Source organism: Saimiri boliviensis, chromosome 14 (genome assembly GCF_048565385.1).
Source record: "Saimiri boliviensis isolate mSaiBol1 chromosome 14, mSaiBol1.pri, whole genome shotgun sequence".
Taxonomy (NCBI): domain Eukaryota; kingdom Metazoa; phylum Chordata; class Mammalia; order Primates; family Cebidae; genus Saimiri; species Saimiri boliviensis.
This window is the reverse complement of record NC_133462.1, coordinates 73,629,413-73,643,847: the sequence shown is the minus strand read 5'-3', so window position 1 is coordinate 73,643,847 and position 14,435 is coordinate 73,629,413. Positions and strand designations below refer to the sequence as shown.

The window sequence follows — 14,435 nt, the reverse complement described above, 5'->3', positions numbered from 1 at the left end:
AAAATCATGGCAGTTGTTCTGCTTTTGACAGCTTATTTACATCAATCACAGGGTTACCTCTAGGAATGGCTTCACGCTCATTAGAGATCTCTTTTCTTGATTAGTGTTGTAGAGATATAGGCAGTTCAAATTATGAAATTTGGTTTTGATAACAAATTTGAATATAAATAGCTAAATTATAGGGTTCTTGGCCTTTCTAAAATGAATACTTTTCTACAGGCATTACTTAACAATGTATGAAAAACCGTTTTTGCAGTGGCTAAGTTACAAGGTTGTTTGAACCAGCTGAAAGGCTCTAAGAATGATCCTGGTTTGGGGAACACATAGAGAAGAGGTTTCAACACACAAGTGGCTAAGTCTAAACCTACTTGGCTTTTGAGACCCTTGGGGTATTTATTATCATTCCTGTAATAACCCTCTTCATCTGAGCCTGAAGATCTCCCTACCGCCCACCTCCAATCCCGGACTGAAGAGCAATTCCGCTTCCTGCGCACAGAAGAGGAGGCTGCCGGTCCCAGGTGGCCGGTGCAGATCCTCGGCCTCTTTGCAGAGCGAAAGCTTTTGGTCTTCCTGCTGCCTTGCCTAGCAGTCTACAAAAAGGCTTCCAAGCACAGAAATGACAGGATTGATCAAAGTCGGGGTAGAGACCTCGGAATACAATGAGTGCTTGAACTCCAGACTCATCCCAAACCTAAACTCCCAATTCCTGTTGAAAAGGCGGTATCAGCCCAAATTCCAATGAAGCAGAAGGGCAAAGGGGCAGCTCCAGAGAGCCTTTCCAGAGAAGCCCCACCATCAACCTGCCACTGGGAAAACGCCCACCGAGCCCTTAGCGCATCTGCCGGGGTACTGCACCCGCCGAGGTCCCCGCGGCGAGAGCAAGAAAGCGTTCGGCTGCGGCATGGGGAGCCCAGTCTCGCGGCGCGCGCAACTGCATCTACCCTTGGAGCCCAGGCGGATGGGGCTGGTGGGGAAGGGACGCTGTGAGCTACTCCTGGAGAAACCAGGGACCACTGCAAGCAACCCCCGGTCTCAGCAGAGGAAAATAAAATGCTGGCAACAAGTGGGAGGTGCAGCCCCCACGGTCAGGCCTGAGTGGCTGCGCGCCGGCAGAGCTGGAGAAGACAGACACAGGGATCCAGAGCCAGCCCACCCCCGTGTCCCACCCGTCCAGCTTGCGACCCCCAAGCTGGCCCGCTGGGCTGCCGAGCTCCAGCCCCCGCAGAACCCGGGCGGCGCCGCCACAGAAACCCCCGGGCCAGCCGCCTCGCAGGCTCACTCACTGCTGCATTCGTCGTCGGCACAGAGTTTGTGGTCCGAGAAGCGCCGGCCAGTGCTGGGGTCCGGCTGGCCCGGCACTCGCCACGGCGGCCCGAGCACGAGCAGCCAGAAGAGCAGCCCAGGCGCCGCAGCCATGTTGTGGTCACCTCCGGGAGCCGGTGACGCGGAGGAGGAGGCCGGGGGCGGAGCGCCGGGGGCGGGTGAGAAGCCAGGCCCCGCCGAGGGGCGGCGCCCAGGAAGGTCTGAGCAGTTCCCTACTGACACGTCAGCAGGGGCTTTAAGGTCCCCCACCCACCCACGGGGGACCTCCAGTAGGGCTGAGGGCGATCTCCAAGAAGAGGACTGGCAGCCTAGTCCTCACTCTGAAGTCTGTTCCTCTGGTCGTTGCCTTGGCAACCAGAACTCTTGCTTGTTCTCCCACACCCAATCACCTGCCTTTGCCCCAGTCCCTCATAGAACCTCCGCGTGACTCCATTCGTTGTTCACCCTTCTCTGCGCTCTTGGGTCCCCCAACGCTGCACTCCCCAACCCTGTGCCAGACATTGGATAAAGCATCCAGGGTGGTGTGGGAGAGGGCCTTGTCTAAAGAAGTCCACGACTTAGTGAAAACCAACTGACACGAAAACGACTAAACAATAAATGTCAGAGCAGGGAAAACTAGTTAATAGCAGCTAACATTTATTGAGTGCTTTATGCCCAGTTGTTATTCTAGGGTCTTCATAGGTATAAATTAAATTTAATCTTCACAACAATAGCACCTTACAGTAGTAGGTACTATTTTGATCCCCATTTCAGGCAGGACTACCTAAAGGCATTCAAACACCTAGGGAGTGATGAAGCTAAGATTCAAAGGCAGGTAGTATGCTCCTTTTTAATCACAACTCTGTAAAGCCTCCATCAAACAACAAGCAATTTTTGTACTTTCTTTCTGCGTAGGGGAGGAAAATCTTGTTTAAATCATACTATAACTGGATTATTTATATGTGCGATTAAAAAGGGGGTGGGGTCAGCCCAGGGAAGAGTAGCTACAATGCTCTAGCCCTGATTGAAGAACTTAGCATTTGTCTGTGACCAGGAGCTTCTCATTGCAATCTCTAAGGTTATCCATCAACCTTGAACAACAAACTCAGCAGCTAGTTTCTCAAACAAATCATATTACTTAAAAGCAAGAAGAAACAATGTGGCTTGTCTGAGCAATCCATTATATTGAATAAGGAAAAAATGGTAAACAGATGCTCACACATTTTTGTCCGCAGGAGCCGTAAGACATTGGGCCAATGTAATTCCAGTGCTGTCCAGAGAAAATATATATTTGGTAAGGTCATGGACAAGCACTTTCCATTCAAGTACTAGTTCCGTTCATTCTTCTTTTTTACTGTGCATTTATTTGTTTTACTATGTTAGATGTCTCTAATAGGCATCTCTAACAATATGTTGAAAACCAAACTCTTATTTATTTTTTTGCTCAAACTCTGTTCCTTTCGGTCTACCCTATCTGAGATAGGAATAAGAATGACAATTTAATTCCTATTTTCTGGGTGCTCAAGCCAAAAACATACTAACCATCCTGACCTCTTTTCTCTCACACCTGAGTCCAATCCATCAGACAATCCAATGTCTTTTTTTAAATAGGTTTATTGAAGTATAATTAACCTACAATAAATTGCACATTTAAAGTGTACAATTTGATAATTTTTGACAGAAGTCTACACCCACGAGACCATTACCACAATCAAGATAATTAATATATTCATCACCTCTGAAAGAGTTCTCATGCTCCTTTATAATCCCTCCCTCCCTTCTCCCAGCTATCTTCAGACAACCTTCTGTCACTGCAGATTGGTTTACATTTTCTAGAATTTGATATAAATGGACATACAGTATACATTTTTTTTTTGTCTGACTCTCTCAGCATAAACATTTGAAATACATTCAGAATCTAACCACTTTGGCTGGGTGTGGTGGCTTCGGCCTGTAATCCCAGCACTTTGGGAGGCCAAGGCGGGCGGATTACCTGAGGTCAGGAGTTTGAGACCAGCCTGGCCAACGTGGTGAAACCCTGTCTTAATAAAAATAAATTTTAAAAAAGTATCTGATCACTTCTCCCCATCTCCAGTGCCAGCAGTGCAGACCAGGCCACCCATCTCTGACCTGAATAACTGCACAGATTTGTCATTTTCTTGCTTCTGCTCTTAGCCCTTCCAAAGTCTCGTCTCAATAGTAGCTACAGCAATAGTTTTATGATATAAATGTGGTCATGTCTCTCCCCTGCTCAGAACCTTCCTGTGTCTTCCCATTTTCAAGCAAAATGCAATTACTTTTTAATGGAGTACACTTCCTTATTTAATTTTACTCCTTTCCCCTTTTACTCTCATTTCCTAACACTCTTCCCTTGCTCTGTTGGTTCCAGTCAAATACACCAAGCCTAATCCTGCATCTGTGTATCTGCACTTGAAATTTTCCCTCAACATGGAATAATTCCCCAAATACTCTGCTTGGCTAACCAGTTTCCTGACATCTTCATGTCTCTGTAACAGTGCCATGCCTTACAAGTGAGGCCTCCCCTGATCACCCTACATGAAACAAAGTTCCTTCTCATCACTAGCTGGCTCATTACCCTGCTTTATTTTTTCTTTAGAGCATTTACCACCTGCCTTATGTTTATCTACTTTACTCCACCACACATCCAATATAAACTCCATGGAAGGAGGGGATTTGTCTGTTTTGTTCACTCCTGTAATATTGGTGCCTAGAACAATGTCTGGAACATATGAGGTACTCAACAAATTATTTGTTGAATAAACCCATGAATCTTCACATATTATAGATATATTATGCTATTAACCTAAATAAAGCTTCCATATATGAATAATACCAAGAGGGAATATACCAAAAAAACAAGGCATTTGATGTCTTCCCTTCAGCAACATCCTTAACACCAAGAACAGAACCTGGAATGTATTTACTGTTGAATGAGGGTGTATTTATTGAGAAAGGAATGGATGAAATAGCACATACTTTTTCCTTATATACTACCAGAATATTAAAGCAGAGTTAAAACATGATTTTAATTTACCTTATTTCTCCTTAGATTAGAATAATAATTAATTGATGAAAAAACAAAATTCCAAAATGATCTAATAGAATATTACTTTACAAAGTAAATAATATCTACTTTGACTAATATTTAGATTAGCTTTTTTTTTTTGGAGGTGGAATCTCACTCTTCTTGCCCATGGAGTGGATGGAGTGCAATGGTGCGATCTTGGCTCACTGCAACCTCCACCTCCTGGGTTCAGGTGATTCTCCTGCCTCAGCCTCCCAAGTACGGGCACGTGCCACAATGCCCAGCTACTTTTTTGTACTTTTAGTAGAGACAGGGTTTCACTATGTTGGCCAGGCTGGTCTCAAACTCCTGACCTCAGGTGATCCACCCATCTCATCCTCTTGAAGTGCTGGAATTACAGGTGTGAGCCACCACTCCCAGCCCTTAGATATGCTTTTATATGACAGGTCAGAGCTCTCCATTACTGAAGAACTAGCTACTTAAATGTGTAGATTTTATAGAGTCTTGATTTATCTACATTTTTGAAAAAAAATTTTTTTTAAAAAAGATATTAACAAGCCTGGTGGATAATCAATCAGAAGACAGTTCTCAGCCGACCACAATGAAGCTTGTGGTGGTGGTTCTTCCCCCTAGCATGTAGGTATATATATATATATATATATATAAAATTAGGGGATGAATCAGCATTCGTTTTTACTCATAAAATTTGCATATGCGGCACTGAGGCTTAACATAAACTCTAATCCTATGTGTATTATTTGGTAACACCTCAAATGGAGTTTTAACTGCGTAAAGATTGAGTAAGAGTTAAAAATAAATTTGTCTAGTTTTGGGTGTAGGATATATAGAAATATAAGATTGGAGTGTTTTTGACCTCAGGGAATTTGCAGTCTAAATGAGAAAACAAGAGAAATATATCTGAAACAAATAGGAGACAACATAATAACATAGATCATTGTAAACCTGCCATGATGCCTACTGCAAACATCCAGAAGGTTTAACATTGAATTTACCAGTAAGAACCTAGTCTATTGCCAATGATGAAATCACTGAGTGTTTGCAGAATGTAGTAAAACATTTACTGAGGACTATAGCTGCCATCCAAGATGGAGTAACAGGGACAGGATTTACCCTTTTACATTAAACATCTAAAAAATTGGGCAAAATATATGAAATGTTTTCAGACTTTAACAATAAGCAATACAGAACATTAATCCCTAAGATAAAGCTGAGAGATGAGATGAGTACTATGATTGCCCTCGCTTAGTCCCTGGAGAGTTTCCAGGACACAGCCAGGAAAGAGAAATTCAAATAGGAAATCTTCTTGAGTTAAAGAGACAGATTTGAGAGTTTGAGGGAGCCAGTGTAGCTAGAATTTTCAGGGCAGAGTCCAAGAGAGAAAAAGAAAGCTCCATGGAGAAGAGAGAATTGTACAGAGAGAGCTCCAGGGATCTACAGAGGATTTCCTTCAAGTCTTCAACTGAGTAACGATAAGCATATGTGTGTGAGGAACTAGCTGACGCCAGGAAAAGAACACCAGGGAATAATGGAAGAGACAACTGTTAGAGTGCAGAACAGTTTGTATTATCACCAGCCAGAGTAGAAAACTGCAATAAACAGGGCATCAAGTATTCAGTAAAGTGTAAAAAGAAGCCCAAGATTAAAGTCTACCCTGGTCCTGCCGAACAAAATTTGAATGCAAGCCTTGAAAAGATCAAAATGCTTCTAAGTAAATTAACTGCATTCCAGAATAAAGCTCTAGCATATTTAAAAGAATACAAAAATATCTAACACTCAACAAGGTAAATTCACAATGTCTGGAATGCAGTGAAAAACTATAAGGTATGCAAAGAAGTAAGAAAATGCAACTCATAATGAAGAGAAATCGATCAATAGAAATGATCAAAAATGACACTAATGATGAAATTACTGTACAAGGATATGAACAGAGTTATAGTCCGTATGTTCAAAATGCTACAGAAAAACATACATATGTAAAGGACAAAAAAGAAGATGTAAAAACAATTGAATTCAAACTTAGGGAGGTGAAAAAAACCAATGTCTAAGATAAAAAAAATACACTGGATAGGATTAACAGAAGATTGTATACTATGGAAGACAATATTAGTGAGCTTGAAAATGTAGCAATATAAACTCTTCATGAGGTATGAGCTGACAGATGTACAAAGCAAAAAAAGAAAAGCAAAAATTTTAGAAAAGAAAAAAATAAAACAATAAAACGAACAGTAAAGAGACTGAAAGAAATGAATAGACCATCAGTGTGGATACCTTCAACCAGTCCAATATACGTGTAATTGGGGTCTCTGAAGGAGATGAAGAGACAGAAAATATTTTTTAATAAATAATGAGTGAAGGTATTCCAAATTTGATGAAAACTCACAGATTCAAGAAGCCCAACAAACCCCAAGCACAAGGAACATCAAAAAAAACACCACCAATGCACATGAAATTGGCTAAAACCAATGGTAAGGAAAAAAACTTGAAAAGGATCCACAGAAAATAAACATAATATACAGAAAGAAGCAAAGATAAAAAGACAGTATACTTCTTTTCAGAACCATGTCAGCCAGAACACAGTAGATCAATATTTTTTAAATTCTGAAAGAGAAGAAAGTTGACATTCTGGAATTAGTATGTCAAGTGAAAATATCTTTCAAAAATGAGGTAAAGTCTTTTCAATGAATGATGTTAAGACAACCAAATATCTACGTGCATAAGAATTAAGTTGAATCCTACTTCATACTACATGTAAAAATTAACTCAATGTAGTTCACAGACCTAAATGTAACGGTTAAAACCATGACTCTTAGAAGAAAGCATAGGGGTAAATCCTGGAATAGGCAATGGTTTCTCATCTATGATACCCAGAGCACAAAGAACAAAAGAAAAGAACAGATAAATTAGACTTTATCAAATATAAAGCTCTTATGCTTCAAAGTTTACCATCAAGAAAATGAAGAAACATTACGTCAAAAGAAAATTTTAAAAAGTAAAAATGATAATCCCAGCACTCTGCGAGGCCAAGGCGGGTGGATCATGAGGTCAAGAGATCCAGACCACGCTGGTCAACATGGTGAAACCCTGTCTCTACTAAAAATACAAAAATTAGCTGGGCATGGTGGCGCATGCCTGTAGTCCCAGCTACTCAGGAGGTTACGGCAGGAGCATTGCTTGAACTCAGGAGGCGGAGGTTACGGTGAGCTGAGATCACGCCATTGCACTCCAGCCTGAGTAACAAGAGCGAAACTCCGTGTCAAAATAAAAATAAAAAGACAGAAAGAACAGAAGAAAATATTTGAAATTCATTTATCTGATAGGGGACTTGTATCTAGAATATACAAGGAACACTTACAACTCAATAACAAAAAGATAAATAGCCTGATTTAAAAATGGGCAAAGGATTTGAATAGACATTTCTCCAAAGAAACTATTCAATGGCCCATAAGCAAATGCAAAGATACTCAACATCATCAGCTAGTAGAGAAGTATAAATCAAAGCCACAATGAGACACTACTTCATACCTACTAGGTTGGCTATAATATAAAGGAGAATAACAGGTGTTGGCAAGAATGTGGAGAAATGGAACCCCCATATGTTGCTGGTAGGAATATCAACTAGTACAGGCACTTTGGAAAATGGTCTTGCAGTTCCTCAAGAGGATAAACAAAAAATTACCATATGACCCAATAAATCTACCTCAGATATATAACCAAGAGCAATGAAAACTTTTATCCACACAAAACCTTGTCCACCAATGCTCATAACAGCATTATTCATGAAAGTAAAAAATGGAAACAACCCACATGTTCATTCAACTGATAAATTAATAGATAAAATATGGTAGGTATATCAATACCATGACAATTAAAAAGGAATGAAATAATGATACACACTACAACATAGGTGACCCTTGAATGCATTATTTTAAATGAAAGAACTTAGCTATAAAAAGCCACATACTGTATGTTCCATTTAGATGACATTTTCAGAATAGAAAAATCTATAGACACAGAAAGTAGGATGCCCAGGGCTGGAAGAGATGGGAAATAAAGGATTGACAGATGAATTGTACAGTGTTTCTCTTTGGAATGACAGAAATATTCTAAAATTAATTGTGGTGAAGGTTGCACATCTCTGACTATACTCACAACTATAGAACTGTACACTTCAAGTGGGTGGATTGTATGGTGTGCAAGTTGTAGGTCAATAAAGCTGTACCCCTTGAAAAGTCTCTCATGTCAAAAAGTAAATTTTTAAATATGTAAAATAAAGCAAGACAAAATATGGTAAAATACATTTTCACATGCACAAAAGCTAAAATAATTCATCACTGTAAGATCTACAATTCAAAAAATGTTGAAGCCCTTTAGGCAGAAAAAAATACCAGATGGAAATCTGAATATACAAAAAAGAATAAAGAATGCCAGAAATGTACATATGTGAGCAAACATAAAATATCTTTCTATTTAAAATACAAAAAACATGTTTCTTACTTTAAAAATCTCTTTAAAAGATAATTAACTATTTAAAGCAAACTAATAATAATATATCATGAAATATATAATATATGTACATTTAAATGAATGACAACAAAAGTATAACAGCAGGAGAGGAGAAACAGAAATAAACATCTTAAACTATAGATGAAGTGATAAAATATTCCATGAAAGTATACAGTAATAAATTAAAGATATATATTATAAACCCTGAAGCACCAACAAGAAAAGCACAGAGTTATAGCTAGTAAGCTCACAAAAGAGATAACGTGCTTACTTCAGAAGGAGATGTTAAAAGAGAAAAAGGGGAAAAAACGGATGGGACAAATAGAAAGCAAATAACAAGACCCGAGATTTTATCAGTCATATCAATAATCACATAAAATGTAAATGGTCAAAGGCAAGATTGTTAGATTCAATTAAAAAGAAATACCCTACTATATGGTGTCTACAAGAAAATACACTTGAAACATAATGACACAAATACAATAAATGTAGAAAAAGATAAACGAAGCTAACACTAGTCAAAATTAGGTAAAGTAGCCATTTTAATATCAGACAAAATAGATTTCAGAGCAAAGAATATTACCAGAGATAGTCATTTCATAATGTTAAAGAAGTCAACTCAAGATGATACATTTTAAAATGTGTATATACTTAATAATAGATTACCAATTAACTTTACCAAGATTTATTATGAAGTTTTATTAATTACAACAATGTGGTATTGGTGTAAACACAGACATACAGGTCAATGGAACACAACTGAGAGTCTAAAAATTGACACACACATATATAGACAACGGATTTTCACAAGCATGGCAAGAGAATTCAACTGGAGAGAGGTAACTTATACAATAAATGGTGCTGAAACAACTGCATAGCTATAGGTAAAAAACAAATAAATAACTTTAATCCTTACCACATATGATATAAAAAATTAACTCAAAATAGATCATAGACCTAAATGTAAGAACTAAAGCTATAAAACTTCTAGAATAAAACATAGGCAAAGATTTTAAAATACATGCAAAAAAGCACAATCTCTACAAGAAGTAAATTAATCTATTGGACTTAATAAAACGAAACACTTCGGCTGGGTGTAGTGGCTCATGCCTGCAATCCCACTCTTTGGGAGGCCAAGACAGGAGGATTGCTTGAGTCCAAGAGTTGGAGATCAATCCTGGCAACACAGAGAGATCCACCCCCCACCTCTTCACAAAAGATTTTAAAAGTTAGCTGGTCAGGGTGGCACATACCTGTGGTCCCAGCTATTCAGGAGGCTGAGGTAGGAGTATCACTCAGTCCTGAGGGGTTGAAGCTGCAGTGAGCCATGGTTGTGCCATTGCACTCCAGCCTGGGCAACAGAAGGATACCCTGTCTCAGACAACAACAACAACAACAACAACAACAACAACAACAACAACAACACTTTTGCTCTCTCTCCATTCACCGTTATGAAAATGGAAAGATAAGTCATAGACTAGGAGAAAGTATTTGCAAAACATCTACTCAACAAATGAATTATATTAGAGCATATAAATAATTCTTACAACTTATCAATAAGAAAACAACCCAATTGGGAAAATAGGCAAAAGATTTCAACAGACATCTCGCCAAAGTAGGTATACATACGGCAAATACGAACAAGAAAAGATACTCAACATCATTAGCCATTAGTGAAATGCAAATCAAAGCCACAATATTATTACGCATCCACTAGAATGGGTAAAATTGAAAAGCCTGATCATAACAAAGACTGACAGGGATAAGGGCAACTGATGTTTCATAATATTGCTAGCTAGAATTAAATGTACAATCAGTTTGGCATTTTCTTTAAAAGTAAAACCACATCTATCATATGAACCCAGACTTTCCACTCCAGAGAAATAAAAGTATATGTCCACACTAAGACTTGTACACAGAAATGTTCATAGTAGCTCCATTTGTAATAGCTAAGAACCCCAGATGCCCATCCACAAGTAAATAGATCATAAATTTTAGAATACTACTTAGCAATAATAAAGAACTATCAATACTAGAAACCGCGAGCTAAGTGAAATAAACCAGACAAAAACAATACATACTACATAATTCCATTAATATAAAATACCAGAAAATTCAAATAAATTTATAATGACAGAACATAGATCAGTTGCTGCCTGGTGAAGGGGCAGGGTGGCAAGATAAGGAAGAGACAGATACAAAGAAATTTTGGTATCCTCCCCCTGTTGATTGTGATCATGGCTTCAGGTGTATATGCATGTGTCAAAACTAATAAAAATATACAATTTAAATACTTAAATATCCTTTATACTGAAGTAGAGTTGTCAAAAAACTTACGTAGAGAAAATCTGTAAGTTAGACAGAAAGAGTTAAAATTTAGCTACCCTTAAAGGTAACTGAAGCATTACAAACCAAGTAAATCCTGGTCACGGTCAGTAAAAATAAAAACACTCCCCATCTTAAAAAAAAAAAAAAAAAAAAAAGCCGGGCACGGTGGCTCACACCTGTAATACTAGCACTTTGGGAGGCCAAGGTGGGTGGATCACCTGAGGTCAGGAGTTCAAGACCAGCCTGGCCAACATGGTGAAACCCTATGTTAAAAAATAAATAAATAAATAAATAAATAATAAAAGCACTATGATTGGTCACAATACAGTGAGTCAGAAAAATGATAACAAACATATATTTCTTTACTCTATCAGGTCAGCTTGCATAATCTCATTTCCCGCTTAGCGTCGTGATGCTTCTTTCCTTTCTTCCCTCTTCTGAAAGTCTTGCTTTTTGTGTGTATTTGGCAAGTGTCAGAAGATGGGTCCAACTTTACACTTGTGCCAAAGGAGGCCCAAATTTGGCTCCATCCCCAAAGGTGGAGGAGGACTCTGGATCCTCATCCATATTCCTCAGAGTGGTAACTCCTAAAAGACAAACAAGCCTCTCTTGCCAACACCAGTTACTTCTCTTAGTAAGAAGAAGGGGATGGGGCATACAAAGAACCTTGTCCTGCCATACAGTAAGTGCTCAAACATGTTTTCGTACAAATTCTAAGCACTAACGAGTTAAAAGAAGGAGGAAAGTAAGTGATGGTGATGGAATTTGAATTGAGCCTTAGTGAATACATAAAATTTAGATTCTAAACAGAGAGGATAGGGCAAATGAAGAAAACAAGATAAGAAAAGACATAGCAATAGCAGAAAGCAATTTGTTCAAAGGACAGCAAGGAGACCTAACCATACTAGAGTGAAAGCGTTTTATTAGAAAAGTGGGAAACAAGTTTGGGCAGCAAGGGTGGGTCAGATTATAAGACCCCTTGGAAATCAAGCATGAGAATTTACATTTAATAGAATAAAATATAGAAAGCTATCAGATTTTAAGTAAAGGAATGATATAACTACAGGGGAATTTATGCACGTATTTTGTTCTGAAAGCCAGTAAGAACAGGAGTTTGTGTTGGGCATGGTTGGTAGGGTAGAATCCCTTCTAACAATTAAAAAGTCATGTCAAAGGATATGATCTATTGGGAATGAGTCATCTATAATGTAAAGTCTACCAGCATGTACTATTTGCCTAGTCCTGGCAAATATTATTCCAATTTCTATTGTACAAAGAAAGAAACTCAAACATCTGAAATTGCTACTAACATACAGACATATATGTAAGTTCCTGTTTCCGGTTCCACCTAATTTACCTTGGCACCATTTCCTCAGAAGTCAAATATTTGGTACTCTGAAACAAATGTAGAACAGATTCCAGGGTGAGGCCTATACAACTCAATTTCCGCAGTTTGGCTTTGTCCATTTAATTTTCAGATATGAATTACTTCCTTATCAGGAAAACAGTGGAGGCAGGGAATAGAGTCAAAAGCAATGGCTAGGAATCAGAAGTCTAATTGTGTGACTACAGGCAAGCCATTAGCTTTTCTGAGTGTCAGATCTCTCTTCTAGAAAAGCGAGGCTAAAGTCAAAACTTCATAGTGTTTCTTTGAGAAGTAAATCAGATACTACCTAAAAAGATTGCCCATTTATGTTGTATAAATAATTAAATAATAAAATCGCAAGCTGTTACAGCCAAAAGAGATGTTTGATGATGCAACAAGAATTGTTTGATGATGCAACAAGAATTGTTTGATGGCAAACCAATGATTTCTACAAAAAGGAGACATTTTTAGATAGTAACTTCACTGGAAACTGGTTTCTTCTTACTAAGGTCAGCAAGACCAGAACAGCCTCCCAAGCTGTGGTTGGAAGACTGAAAACGCCTCCTAGAGGAGACACTGTGAGCTGAGAAGGAAAAATACAGATTTCCTGAGAATATCATACAATCACAGCTGATTTGTTATAGATCATACATTAAGATAAAACCTCCTATATCGTCAGTATTTTAATTGATACATGTAGTATAAAATTAGAAACAGGAACATAAATACCATTATGAAAACTATATCAAGTGTGGATACTGAGCAACTGACACAGAAAAGGTAAGAGTATTCTGGTATGAAAGTTAACTGCTATCTAAATCCATGTGGAATGTGAAATGGTATGGAATACGTAAGAGGATCAGTGAATGACGTCCAACCAGAATGATTAAATACAGCATCTAAACATGACCTGATTTTGCTTATTTCTCACTGATTCCCTAGAACGATGCTGTAGAATAGAAATGTGTTAGCTACATATGCAATTCGAATTTTCTAGAAGTCACATTTAAAAAGTTAAAACAAAATAGGTGATCTTAATTTTAATAATATGTTCTATTTAACCAAATCAATGCAAAATATTATCATTTCAACACATTATCAATATAAAAATTGTTAATGAGATATTTGACAGTCTTTATTTCATATGGACGATAAAGGAGACACTACAGAGTTTCTCTATAGTTTGGCCTGTTTAATGATTGTCTCCATCATGAATGATGGAAAAGTGTATAAGGAAGTTAGTACTTTCACTTTGAACCATGATTGAGTAGCTGGTATTTGCCTTGCCTTCCTGTCACAAAAGAGTGAAAAACTAAAAAAACTACTTAAAGCAACCGTTTAAGGCATTGATAAACAGGCAGCATGTGACTGGTCCATGAGCACAGAACACACAGGTGAACTCTATAATCAAGAAGGAGAAACTCAAGTATTAAGTGGTGGTCTTGCTGAGTTAAGGAGGAAATTATCAGAGTTCACGTTTTTGAAATTATTGAAATTTTGTAGGCTAGAATATCTGAGCTGTCTTTGTGTGTGTGTGTGTGTGTGTGTGAGAGAGAGAGAGAGAGAGAGAGAGAGATAGAGAGAGAGAGAGAGAGAGACAGAGAGACAGAAGAGACAGGGGAGAAAGAGAGGAGAGAAAGGAGAGAGAGAGACAGAGACAGAGACAAAGAGAGAGACAGAGAGAGAGAGAGAAGGTGGTAATACTAAAAGCCAGTATGGAAATTCACTGAGGTTAGAGATGTGCTAGGTGAAACCTTGCAAGACTTAGCAGAGCTTGCCTGCTGTAGGGGAAAGGCTGGAGAGTGATACTAAAGGCCATGGAGTGCTGAGAGACATTAGATTTCCAGCCCAGCAATGCAGCAATTTCAC

The 14,435-nt window shown here is 38.5% G+C and overlaps 1 protein-coding gene across 3 annotated transcripts in view; it reads right to left on the bottom strand.

Moving 5' to 3' along the window:
* Positions 1-14,435, bottom strand: part of MIA3 (MIA SH3 domain ER export factor 3) — a 72,027-nt gene that overhangs the window by 52,209 nt on the left and 5,383 nt on the right. For 2 of the 3 annotated variants that reach the window (XM_074385228.1, XM_074385229.1), the window contains exon 1: positions 1,284-1,451. The exons of the other annotated variant lie outside the window; for it this stretch is intronic. In XM_074385228.1, coding sequence (XP_074241329.1) covers positions 1,284-1,416 — 133 coding nt within the window. In that variant the 5' untranslated portion in view covers positions 1,417-1,451. Of the gene's footprint in view, positions 1-1,283; positions 1,452-14,435 lie in introns of those variants that run through there. 3 annotated transcript variants of the gene reach the window in all.